Source organism: Numida meleagris, chromosome 23 (assembly GCF_002078875.1).
Source record: "Numida meleagris isolate 19003 breed g44 Domestic line chromosome 23, NumMel1.0, whole genome shotgun sequence".
Lineage (NCBI taxonomy): Eukaryota > Metazoa > Chordata > Aves > Galliformes > Numididae > Numida > Numida meleagris.
This window is the reverse complement of record NC_034431.1, coordinates 5501464-5514304: the sequence shown is the minus strand read 5'-3', so window position 1 is coordinate 5514304 and position 12841 is coordinate 5501464. Positions and strand designations below refer to the sequence as shown.

The window sequence follows — 12841 nt, the reverse complement described above, 5'->3', positions numbered from 1 at the left end:
GCTCCATCATACAGTGCACAGCTCAGTCATACAGTGCACTGCTCCATCGTACCGTGCACAGCTCTGTTGTACAGTGCACAGCTCCGTTGTGCAGAGCCCAGCTCCGCTGTGCAGCTGTTTGCTGGGGCTGTTCATGCACCGCCGCCCCCCGGCTGTAAATCCAGTGGTCAGAGCCAAACGCAAGGCTGGGGAAAACTGTGGCGTTTCCTTCTCTGTTTATTCACTTGTCCCCTGCAGACGGCCGTTCTGCAGGTAATTCTGTACCGCATTAAGAGGTAATTCAGCAGAAAATTATCCGCTGCTGTACTGCAGCTCTGGAGGGCACAGGATGGGGTTTGCTGTGGGATTAGTGCTCAGAGGGCAGGACCTGGCCCCTTGGCCCCTTGGCCCCTCCTGTGCCACCAGCCGGGACATGGGGACGCGGAGCGGGGCTGCCTGGCAGCTGTGTGACAAGCGAGGTGACAATTACATCCGCTCCTCAGCCGCTCTGGCTTCTTTCTCTCCCTCTGCCTCTCTTTTTTTTTGTTTCATCTCTCCTTCTCAGAAAGCCTATTTAAATGCAATTCCATTCTTAAAACATCTCCCTCATGCATGTCTAATGAATGTCAGGCAGGCGCGCTGACAATGGGCCCGAGTAGGATCCAATCTCGCCGAGTGTCTACAAGTCATTTGGAAGCAACCCTGGGAGCGCGCCCAGTTTTATTACAGCGTAATTAGAAATAAAATCTTGTTGCAAGAGGAGAATGAGAGATGGGTGTTAATCCTGTAACGGGAGGAGATAGAGCCGTGCTTATAAAGGAGATTAAGGGGAGGGGGAGGTGGGCAGCTTGCCGTGACTCCCCGACTTCTATCCCTGCTGTGTGGGTCTCAGCCTGGTGGGGGAGCATGGATTTTGGGGTGGTTCTGCACGCTGCCATGATTCAGTGCTTCTGCGGTGCTCTGGCCGGGAGCGAGCGTGGGGAGGGCTTATATTTAGGTCTGCAAGGGGAGGTCCTGGTGATGCTCCGCAGCTGTCTGGGAGGGGTTTTTAGGGCTTTTGCACAAAGCTCACCGTGCGCTCTGGCTCCTGTGCACCCGCTGGCAGCTGGCACAGCACTGGGCATGGGTGAGCACGCACAGAGCTGGCTGCAGGGCTGCGCTCTCGTCCCATCGTCCCCTCCATCATCCTATCGGGGGAGCCGTTCGGAAAGCTGCCACCACCCAACCGCGGTGCTGGGGGCACAGTGTGGCTGGGGTGCAGTGCCGCAGCCTCCCCAAAGCGACGTTTCTAGGACACGGTATTCTTGTTCCAGTGAAGCCCTGTTCCTCCTGGATTGAGGAGGAGGAGAAAGAAGGCAGGGAGCCCTTTGGTGCAAAGCGTGACCCACTTACTCAGCTGGAGTCGGTGATTTTACAGATGCCCATGGAACTTCAAGGTGGAAGCGTTGTGCTGGGTGCTGGGCTGCTCGGCTTTGCATGGCTACGTAGGAGAAATGTGTTTCCTTTGAAAGGGCTGGGGAGCCTGCGACTGCCTTACACGTCCCCTGGGATCCTGTGTGCAGGGAAACATGTAAATAAATCTGTCAGATATCGTGCAGCTCTTATTAAATTTGCATTGGGCTCGAGTCGCAGCTCCTATTTACCATCTCTGGGATGGATGGATGGATCTTTAATCTTTGCGTCTAATCCGGGCACCCTCTGCTTTAGGTCTTTGCTGAGGCATCGACCCCGGGGTCAGGCACTGGGGTGAAGAGACCTGTGGTGCCATGGCCCCAGCCCTGGTTTGGGGGATGTGGAGGGGACCAGGAGTCCTTCCTGGCTCCCTTTGTTGAATGGCATCGGGGAGGCTTCTCATCCCCATGCAGGGAAACCACGGGCTGTGTACTTTGGGGCTTCCCTTCTCCATGCCTTTCCCCCCAAGGGAGGCATTTGTCACTTTAAACGTGGCCAGAAATAGCACCAAACATTTATTGAATTTGTCCGGGATGCCTTGGGTTGCATATGCTCCAAGTATGGCTAATTCATAAATGCAGGCACCTATTGATTCTCCAGCAGTTAAAATAGACTGCGTAAGGAAATATTGGCCCCAGAGTACCAAGGGAAAGTTATCTCATTAGTCTCATGAACTATAAAATGTGCTCTCTCCTGAAGCCCTGACCCCATTGTTTTTATAAATCTATATTGGATGGAGTGGTAACTGGTAACCTATATCGACTGTAATTTTTCTCTTGGAATTGGAAGGCCCTTGGGACTGACGTTGGAGCTTCATGGCCACTACAGGCAGCTGGATGGGGATGGGATTTCAGGAACAGAGAATGCACGTGGGTGTGGGTGTGTGTATACAGGGGGAGATCACCCTAATGCTCTGCACGCAGGAGAGCACCGCTCTTTCTTAGTGATGGGTACCTCAGTGATAGGTACCCAGGTGATGGGTACCTCTGTGATGGGTTCCTCAGTGGTGGGTACCCAGGTGATGGGTACCTCGGTGATGGGTACTCTGGTGATGATTCCTTGATGATGGGTACTCTGCTGATGGGTACCCCGCAGCAGGGAGAGGGGAGCAGGGTATTGAAAAGCCTTTGCGACAGTAGCAGCTGAGGTCTGGCTGGAAGAGTTATTAGAGGCACATCGCTCCAGCCTGGCTGTGGATGTACTTAATCCTCTGCATCCTGTAAAGCTTTTCCACCTCCTGGCAGGCAGAAAGATCTGATTTTATTCGGCGACCTTCGACGTTAATCTCGCAGGCTAACTGAGCCATAAGTCACTCCGGTGAGGTCTCCGTCAGACCTGCTTACATCAATTATTGCCCTGCATCTTTCCCTTGAACCAATGCAGCATTCCTCAACCAAGTTATTTGTCCCTTGTTGGGAAAAAAATAAAAATAAAAAAAATTGAGGCTGCGCTGTCAGGTTGTGTAGACCTTACATTTAACGCAATGGCATCTTTAAAGCCACGCTGCTATCTGGCTCTTACCCAGCTCACAGGCTCCATCTGGATCTGTGCACGCTGGTGAGCTCCAGGAGCCGAGTGTCCACGGTGGCACGAGGTCCCCGCAGCGCTGCTGCTGCTCCTGGGTCCCTGCGCATCGCTCCCCCTCTCCAAGTCTTTGTTTCCAGAGCACTCGTGAGTGCGCCTGGCAGCAGGGCTGCAGTTCGGCATGCACAGAAGTGTGCGCTGTGGGGGAGGCCAGCTGGGGCTGCGGAGCACTTTGCAAAATGCAGCAGCTGTTACCATAGAAACTGGCTCCCCCCTTCTCAAATTCCAGTGCAGCCAATGCTCTCTGCTTACTGGTTTGATGGGAGATGAAAAATTAATGCTTGATTTGCATGTTATTTCAGCTGCGTTTGCAGGACTGCTCCCCCTTCCCTTTCACAGAGGTTTGCATGCAGCTCTTGATGCCTCCAACTGATGGTGTGGGGCACCGGCCCCTCAATCCCAGTCCTGAGCTCATGGGATGTTCAAGTTTCTCCTTTCTGTGCCTTCCATTAGCTACAGCTCAGCTCGCATCATAGTGAGGCTGCTATTTCTTCTGTCTGGAGTCCCATATACTCTCAATTAGAGTCAAACTCACCCGTCTGGGGCGCACTGGGGAGGGAGGGGGGGCAGTGCCACCAGGGTCAGGGCTGGCCTCCACTTGGTTTTTGCAATGGGTGCACTCCTGTTCACAGATGCAGGGCTCTGGTTTGTGTCTATCTGCAGCCTCCAGCGCTGCTGCTGGGGGCAGGGAGAAGTTCTGCCATCCTCTCCAGAGGCTGTTTTGGGGCTTTGCTTTTGTGCATAGGCTTACCTAAAAGCAGTCGGCCAGTGCAACAGGGCTGTGCTGTGCTGCCTGGTGGCCTCGGCAATCTTCCCTCAGTGCTCCACGATCAACTCAAGCCCTTATTTGTTTTCACACGCTTCTAAGTAAGTTAAGCTAATTATTAACTCAGCAGGACGGATTCACTTTTAATTGCAGCGTTGCTATGCAGCACTCCAAGATGGTCTTCGTGGCACACACTCCCCTCTTCAACCGCAGCTGCGGGATTGCTATGAGCCTGGGGCTGTGTCCTGCAGCATCCTGCACGGCCAGCACCTTGCACCTGGGCGCTGGCAATGGGACCAGGGCCTGCGGGCAGGCTGCAAGGACAGCCCACCTACCTCAGTGCATGGGCAGGATGAGTGCTGCTCTGGGGGAGTGCAGTGCCCAGGGATATGTGGGGGCTGTTGCACACCCACGTGCAGCACTCATCCACGCCAACCTGCCCCAAACTGCAGCCCTGGTGGTACCAACCCCCAGCTCATGGCTCTCTCTTGGGGGTGGGCACGGGAGGGGAACGTGCGAGGACTCACTCACCCTTCCCCTCCCTTTCCTCCTTGTGTCTCCAGAAAATAGGTTTTTTATTACTTCTTACGGAGGTTTGTACATATCGGACGTGCAGAAGGAAGATGCCTTGTCCACCTACAGGTGTATCACCAAGCACAAGTACAGCGGGGAGACGCGCCAGAGCAACGGGGCCAGGCTCTCGGTGTCAGGTGAGCACGCGGCCCCCGAGGCCAGCCCTGGGGACAGCACCCAGCCTGCGTGCCCCGCTCTGGGTGCACCCCTACCCTTGTCCCAGGGGGAGGTGTGAGGACCACGGGGGGGTCCGTGCCGTTCCCCCATGCCCGGCGGTGGGCAGCCGTGCCGTGCAGCACCCCGAGCAGGAGGCAACGGGGCGCGCGGCGATGCGATGTGACAGCCGGCGATGTGAGCAGCCTGACGCGATGTGACGAAGATGCAAGCGATACTGCAGCCGAGCGGCGCAGTCCGTAGTGCCGGCTGGCTCGGGGCGCTCCCGGCTCCGCTCGCTGCCCAAATTACTCTGCTCGGGAGCTGCATCGTCTCTCCCGCCCGTCAGCTGCAGCTCGCCCGCGCTGTGCCATATGGTTTTTCTAGCCTCGTGTGCACGGTTCCCGCATTAACTCTTTGAATGAACCCCTGCGGAGGGTTTGGGATGGGGTTGGGAATGGCTGAGATTTCTCGACCCGGCCCTGTTGGATCCCAGAGCGGAGCGTGGGCAGCCACGGGGTACCCCGTCCCCTCGCCTTGCGCATTCTCTGTGCCTCGGTCCCCTCCTGGTCGCTGTCATTATTTACACGTCACGGCATTTTACTTCTGCTTGGGAGTAATGAAAGAGGTTTCTTTCCCCTGGAATTTAATTTCACGCCTGAGACTTGGTGATTAATTTTCTCCTTTCCCAGCTGCCTGATGGGCCCCTTTTGCTTGTAAATTTTGAAATGTGCCACAGAATTTGTGTATTTTGCACCAATTAGGTGTCACCTTGAGTAATTCCTACAGTGCTGAGTTTATCCATCCCAGCAGCCGCTCGGGTGCGGCTCCCCAGGGAGGTTCCCCCGGGTGACGCAGCGGTGGCCCGCAGCTCCCTGTGTCCCCATCAGCTCAGAGCCCAGCTCTCTGTGCTGCCCCAGCGCAGGAGCGCATCTCCCCTCCTTCTCTGGGTGAGTTGATTTCCTCTCCAAACGCAGACCCGGCCGAGTCCATCCCCACCATGCTAGACAGCTTCCAGTCGCGGGAGGTGCGTGCGGGCCGGCTGGTGGAGCTGCCCTGCATCGCTTCGGGATACCCCAACCCCGCCATCCGCTGGCTCAAGGACGGGCGCCCGCTGCCCGCCGACGGCCGCTGGGCCAAGCGCATCACGGGGCTGAGCATTGCCGACCTGCGCGTGGAGGACAGCGGGACCTACATCTGCGAGGTGACCAACACCTTCGGGTCCACAGAGGTCACGGGGACCCTCACGGTCATCGGTGAGTGCTGGCAGGGAGAGCTGCGTCCTGCCCATGTCTCTGAAGCCTTAAAGCCTTATATTTCAGCGTGCCTGGCTACGCAGCGTGTCCGATGCGCTGCTCGGAGCATTCGGGGGGAGTTTGTAATGCTGCAGCAGCAGATCTGCAGCCGTCCCCTGATTTACCGCTTTAATCGGGACCTCTGGAAAAAGCAGTGCAATACCATGGGATGTAAATTGCTGGATGGCGATGTTCTGCGAGGTGCCTCTGTGCTTTGTTTTGCTGATTTACATAAAACAAGCTCCAGCCAAACAGTAAATACCATCTGGGCAGGCCAAATATTTACTGCCTGTTCTGCTCCTGGGGGTTCTTGCAGCCACCAGCAGCCCTGCTCAGCACTGTCCCATCACGGGGCCACGTCCCCGCTGCCACCCCAGCATTAATACTCACTAAGCAGCACGAGGAAAGGCAGGGCTGCACCCCAGGCTGTGCAGTGACATTGCGCATGTGACTGGTGCTTCCAGAGATGGAAAGATGGAGGAGCACCCGCTGCCCAGCGTCACCAACGTGTCACCCTCTCTCTCACACAGACCCTCTGCGTGTGACCCTCACACCAAAGAAGCTCAAGACGGGCATCGGCAGCACCGTCATCCTCTCTTGTGCCCTCAGCGGGTCCCCCGAGTACGTCATCCGCTGGTACCGCAACACGGACCTGGTGGTGGTGGATGACTTCATCTCCATCCGGGGCATCAGCAACGAGACCCTCCTCATCACAGCGGCGCAGAAGAGCCACTCCGGAGCCTACCAGTGCTTTGCCACCCGCAAGTCCCAGACGGCACAGGACTTCTCCATCATCACGCTGGAGGGTGAGCTGGCTTCCTTGGGGCGGGGACTGGCGAGGGCTTTTTCTTTGCCCCTCTCCAAGCTGCCTCATCCCTGGATGCTTTGTGCACGGAGGGAGGGAAGCGAGTGCCAGGGGGGTGGGCACGCTGCCTTCCAGAAGGCATCTTCTCACCTTCGTGACAATGGGATGGAGATCATTGGGTGTTGGCGCAGGGATGGGCACCCTTTGAGCCAAGGGCGCACAGGGCGCAGGGGCGTGGGCGCATCCGTGCAGGTGACTGCAGCCGTGCCCTAACCCCGCTCCCGCTGGGTGCCCCCAGATGGGACCCCCCGCATCGTCTCCTCCTTCAGCGAGAAGGTGGTGAACCCCGGGGAGCAGTTCTCCCTGATGTGTGCCGCCAAGGGCGCGCCGCCCCCGACCGTGACCTGGGCCCTGGACGACGAGCCCATCCCGCGGGACAACGGGCACCGCACCAACCAGTACACCATGTCGGATGGCACCACGGTGAGCCACATGAATGTCACCAGCCCGCAGATCAAGGACGGCGGCGTGTACCGGTGCACCGCGCGGAACTCGGTGGGCAGCGCCGAATACCAAGCGCGAATAAACGTAAGAGGTGCCTGTCTACTTTTAAATATCAGAATAGGGCTTTTACTGGGCTTTTGGTTGTGTTCTGTTCCTCCTCACCCCTGCCCTTTCCCAGCCATGCAGGTCCCTCTATGCCTGACCCCCCTGCAGCCCTGCTGGCCACCAGACCCATGGGATGGATCTTCCCCATGGCGCAGAGCAGGGTCCTGAACTGAGAGCGTATCCAGAGCAACAATTCCCAGAGGGGCAACACCTCCCTCGTGGGCTCTGCTTTCACCCTACCCAGCACTGGGTCTGTGCAGCAAGCACCTCTGTGAAGGACCTCACGGTGTCTCAGAAGTGACCCGTGCTGTCCATTCCTCTGCACCCACCAGCAATGTGTCCCCAAACCACCCCAGGACCCCACCTCGCCCCATCCAGCCCCGATCCCGTTACAAGCGATGATGAGGCAGCACGGGGAACTATGGAAAATGAGCTTGGATGTGTTGTGTCTGTGTTTCTTTGTCTGCTAAAAGCCATGGCTGCGTGAATCACTGCGTTGTCACTCTGTGGCGCATTGTTCTGTGTGTTGTAGGGCGTTCTGAGGGGCACAGGGTGTGGTGTAAGCCCCTGCCCATTCATAATCACCAGTTAAAGCTTCTAGGCTCGTAGGTGGGAGCAGAGTCAAGGTAACGTTAATTTATCTACTGAGAAAGAGGCTTGAAGAGCTGTGTTTGTCTGTGTCTCAGGTTTGAAATGGATCTAGTGGCTTTTTGGCTGGGATCCCAGGAGAGTCTGAATTTTGCTGCCATTTACTGCTAAATTTGGAGCGAGTTCATGTCCCAGCCACGAGAAGCAATTGCAGTGTTTTGAATGAGGATGTTTCATTGTCTTCTTTTTTTTTTCCTCCCTCTTTTGGTCCCTGACTGCCTGTCACTAGATAAGATTCAGGCTTTTTTTTTTTGCCTTGGAATTGAGCAAGTCCCTCCAACAGGCCCAGGAGACAGCTACAGATGCTAATTTTTCTCTGCCTGCTCCTTTTCATGGTGAGCTGTGGGGGCTCCTGTGCTGCTGTGCCCCCAGACATCTCCCTGCTCCATGGGGACAGAGCATCTCCCACCAGACCTTCCCAACAGCTGGTGGGTGCCCCCCACACGGGGGGCAGTGGGAGTTAATCTAAGGAAACTCACTAAAGGCAACATTAGCTTATCTGGAGTGTCTGCTAAGCTGTCATCCTCACCACTTAGGGTGAGGAGCCAAGATGGAGTTAATCTGCAGATGGGTTTTCTATTTTATACGACAGCCACAAGAACAATATAATTACTGAAGCATGAAACCTCTTGTTATAATACTCACCTGCAGCATGCCTCCAGTCCTCCAGCCAGCGTGAGAGCAGCCGGGAACAGGGGGCGAGCTGGCTTTGGGCAGTACTCAGGCAACCAGTGAGAGGCACGGAATGGGCTGCTTCAGTTGAGAATAAATAAATGTGCAAATGGAAGGGAGGTCCCTGCGTGCAGTTCTGCACCAAGGCCATTTGGCAAAGAGGGCGGAGCAGCCGGGGCGGTTGGGAGCGCTCCCCAGGTGTCTCCCGACAGCCTCTGGCATCCCTCCAAGGGGCAGCAGCAGCATTTGCAACAGATCTGTGTGCAAACAAACCGCCCTTCGGAATTAACCTAGCCTGCCTCTTCCTTCCTCCCCACTATGTAGGTCCCCCGAGCATCCGGGCGATGAAGAACATAACGGCGGTCGCGGGTAGGGACACTTTCATCAACTGCAGGGTGATCGGGTACCCCTATTACTCCATCAAGTGGTACAAGGACTCTTTGCTGCTGCCCGATAACCACCGCCAAGTGGTCTTTGAGAACGGGACCCTGAAGCTGATGGATGTCCAGAAAGGCATGGACGAAGGGGAGTACCTGTGCAGCGTGCTGATCCAGCCCCAGCTCTCCATCAGCCAGAGCGTCCACGTCACGGTGAAAGGTAAGGAGCTGGAGAGGTGGCCTGGATCAGACGTTCAGGTGGTGCTGGGACCATCTCTGCAAAGGGTGAAGGCAGGGAAGCATTGCAGGGGATGCTCTGCGGCCCGAACGCACCACACCTCGCACCCACCTGTGTGCTTGCTGCTGCACCAGCTCCATTTCTTGCTACACACAGCGGAGCAAGGATTTACGGTGTAAACACAGTGTATTAAAACATCTAACCTTTGCTCGGATCACCTTCACTGATGTTTTTCTCTGTGTGTTAGCTTTTAAAAAAATAATACTCTCGGTCTTCCGAGCGCACAGAACATCTTAAAAGCTTCTACAGGCCATCAATTATTCAGCCCCATTGAGGGAGCTATCAGTCCTAATGAATTGAGTCGGATGCATTCCCTCCCAGTGACTTGCTGAGATTGTGTTATGAGCGCGCGGTGCTATCGTATCTCCCGTCCTCAGAGTTGTCGGGTCGGCTCTGCCCGTCGCCAGTGCGGTGTTTGCAGTAAATCATTCAGACAAACACAGCCACGCTGGGGACGGAGCTGGCCAATTGTCTTTCCCTCTGTCTCACTGAGCAGGGTATTTATGGACCGGATTTTATGCTGATCCCCCCTCCTTCCCCTCCCATCCACCATTTTCTTATTAGGAATCAGGTTAGCAAGAGAGTGCATCAAGCTGATTATAGATGCTACCACTTGATTAGCTAATGCTCTTCTCCGAGGCTTTGCAAGCGGAAGTGTGGGCTGCAGATAACCTCCGGGCAGAGCCAAGGGGATGGATCTCCCTTACACCCTCATTGCAGGGCACAGCCAGCCTTTGTGTTCCTCCACTTGTACCAAAATCCTCACAGAGAGGGTGTCCGGAGGGATGCTGAGTTACACACTTCACTTTGCGCCCACTGCTGGGAGGCGGACGCAGAAGTTCATCCATATATTCTGGGAAGTGAATGCCATGCAAACCCCTGTGTGCCCAGATTTACTGCCTTGGCTGGGAGCTGCCACGCAGTGCCATCCATCCACCTTCATCCCACTGAGTTACACCCAGCCCAGCCTGGCTGCTCGTGCTGCCCATCGGACAAAGGGCCCATGGAGGGGAATTGAGCTGCCCTCGGCTACCTTTGGAGTTCACTCTGAGCAGCAGAGTAAATAAATATGACTGTGTGGAGTGCAGGATGGCACGGAGCACCATAAAGCTTTTATTGCCACAAGTGCCTGGCGGCCACCAGTGAATTACACAGCTTCCCAAGCAATGGCAGTAAAATCTTTATGGGCCCCCTCCTGACAGCACCTCCATCCTCTGTCTGCCACCCATCTGCAAGCCCTCGCTTGCTCCCATGGCTCCAAGCCCCACGTCCCAACTGGGAGCTTCCTGCATCGTCTTCTCTCTGCATTGCTGAGGTGCCCCATAGCTCGTTATTTAGCAGCAGACATCTTGGAACGTTTTAATTAATCACTTGGGGCCGTGCTGCCTGGCTGTGCCCGGAGGAAGCGGTGGGAGCACAGTGCTGGGTGATGCGGGGGCTCTGCATGGTGCCAGGGCTGCGCCGTGCGTGGGAGAGCCCGGGAAGAGCTGCAGATAGAACGTGCAGCAGGAGATTGTTTGGGGAGGAAGGATGAGGTCTGGGCTCTGGTTAAGGGGAGATAGAACAGGGAGAGCTCTTCTATCGAGAGACTGTGTGTGCTCACAAGTGGCCTGTGGGGTGTGTTTCGAGACACACAAGCCCGGCCCTCTGCAATAGACTGCAGTGCATTCCCAATTAATTATTCATTAATTATGGAAAGCGGGCGCTGCTGGCTCCATGGCTCCGGCAGCTTGAGCCACGTCGCTGCAGCCTGGCTTCAGGTGATGATGAACCCTCAATGCTGCCCTTCACAGCTGTTTGGCTGGGCTCTGGGCAACCCAAATGGGGCCAGCCTGGTTCTGGCCGGGCTCTGGAGCTCTGAGCAGTGCTGCTGGAACACTGGGAGCCTTGAAGCATGCTGGGTGAGGGGTGGGGTGAGGTGGGGATGGGGCCATGCGCAGTGGCACAGTGAGCCCTGCCCGCTGGGGCTCCGCGTCTGTACAAGAGGGCATCTTATTTCTGCCGAGGGGACAATTGGCAGCCTGCTAATTTAATTATGGAGGCTGCGGAAAGAGGATCTCGTCTACCAGGTGCTGAGCCTTGTTAAGCTAATTGTCTCCCTCTCTCTGCTTTCTTCCCCCTCCCACATTGCCAGAGATGCTGCGGTTGCCTAATTAAGTTATCAGGAAGATAATGGCTGGTTCTGAATCCAGAGCCTTCAAGAAAAGCATCCATCTAATAACTGCTTTTCTGCGAGCAGATAAATGCTGAGGTGGAATTTCAGCTGGCGCACACAGAGGGGCCGGGGGCTGGCAGCTCCCTGTGCTGCCCCACTCCTGGTCACGTCCTACTGTCACTGCTCAGTGGCATCTTCCACCCCTCCTGGAAGTGTTATGGCTGAACAAAAGCCTGCCTGTTTCTGGGAAGCAAATGCTTTGGTGATGGGACAATGGGTTTATGAACTGCTGTGCTGGCCCCAAGCAGGCTCACTCCTCTGCAAAGTCCTGTTGTGCTGTGGGATGGTGCTGGGGCTAAGATGAGAAGTGATGGCATCACATTGCACCAGGGGAGGTTCAGGTTGGATGTTAGGAGAAATTTCTTCTCTGAAATAGAAGTCGGGCACTGGTACAGGCTGCCCAGAATGGTGGCGGAGTCACTGTCCCTGGAGGTGTTCAGGAAACATGGAGGTGTGGCACTGAGGGACATGGTCAGTGGGCATGGTGGGGGCGGGTTGGGGTTGGAATGGGTGACCTTACAGGTCTTTACTATCCTTAATGATTCAGTGGTGGACACCAGCCTGTGACAAGTGCCAGGAGGAAAGGACACACTGCTTTTCCTCATTCCCCCCATCCCTCAGCCGGCCCAAGCCCTCTGGGCGAAGGCTTCCCCGCAGCGGGGCTGTACAGCATGCTCTGCCTCTCCCCTCTGCAGTCCCTCCTCTGATCCAGCCCTTCGAGTTCCCACCGGCCTCCATCGGGCAGCTCCTCTACATCCCCTGCGTGGTCTCCTCCGGGGACATGCCTATCCACATCACCTGGCGCAAGGACGGGCACGTCATCCTCTCTGGCTCAGGTGTCACCATTGAAAGCAAGGAGTTCATGAGCTCCCTGCAGATCTCCAGTGTCTCCCTCAAGCACAACGGCAACTACACGTGCATCGCCAGCAATGCTGCTGCCACGGTCAGCCGCGAGCGGCAGCTCATCGTGCGGGGTGAGAGCCTTGGCATCCCCATGGTGGGTGGGAAGGTGGGAGGGATGGATGGGGGAGGATGGAGTCATGCTGGGCAGCAACAGGAAGAGATGATTTTCAAGAAGAGGAGGCTCAGGTGGACCTCATTGCTCTCTCCAGTTCCCTGGAAGGAGGTTGTGGTGGGGTGAGGGTCAGTGTCTTCTCCCAGGTAACAGCGATAGAATGAGAGGTGATGGCCTCACGTTGCACCAGGGGAGGGAGGTTCAGGTTGGATATTAAGAAGTTCTCCAAAAGAGTGGTGATGCATTGGCACAGGTTGCCCAGGGAGGTGGTGGAGTCACCGTCCCTGGAGGTGTTCAGGAAACATGGAGATGTGGTACTTAGGGACATGGTCAGTGGGATTGGTTGTAGGTGGACAGTTGGACTGGATGATTTTAGAGGTTGTCTCCAACCTCAGTGACT

At 56.1% G+C, this 12841-nt stretch overlaps 1 protein-coding gene across 1 annotated transcript in view; it reads left to right on the top strand.

Moving 5' to 3' along the window:
- DSCAML1 (DS cell adhesion molecule like 1) overlaps positions 1 to 12841 on the top strand; it is a 79493-nt gene that overhangs the window by 48951 nt on the left and 17701 nt on the right. The window contains exons 4-9 of the mRNA XM_021376329.1: positions 4345 to 4491; positions 5485 to 5763; positions 6333 to 6608; positions 6906 to 7202; positions 8861 to 9133; positions 12122 to 12400. Coding sequence (XP_021232004.1) covers positions 4345 to 4491; positions 5485 to 5763; positions 6333 to 6608; positions 6906 to 7202; positions 8861 to 9133; positions 12122 to 12400 — 1551 coding nt within the window. The remainder of the gene's footprint in view (positions 1 to 4344; positions 4492 to 5484; positions 5764 to 6332; positions 6609 to 6905; positions 7203 to 8860; positions 9134 to 12121; positions 12401 to 12841) is intronic.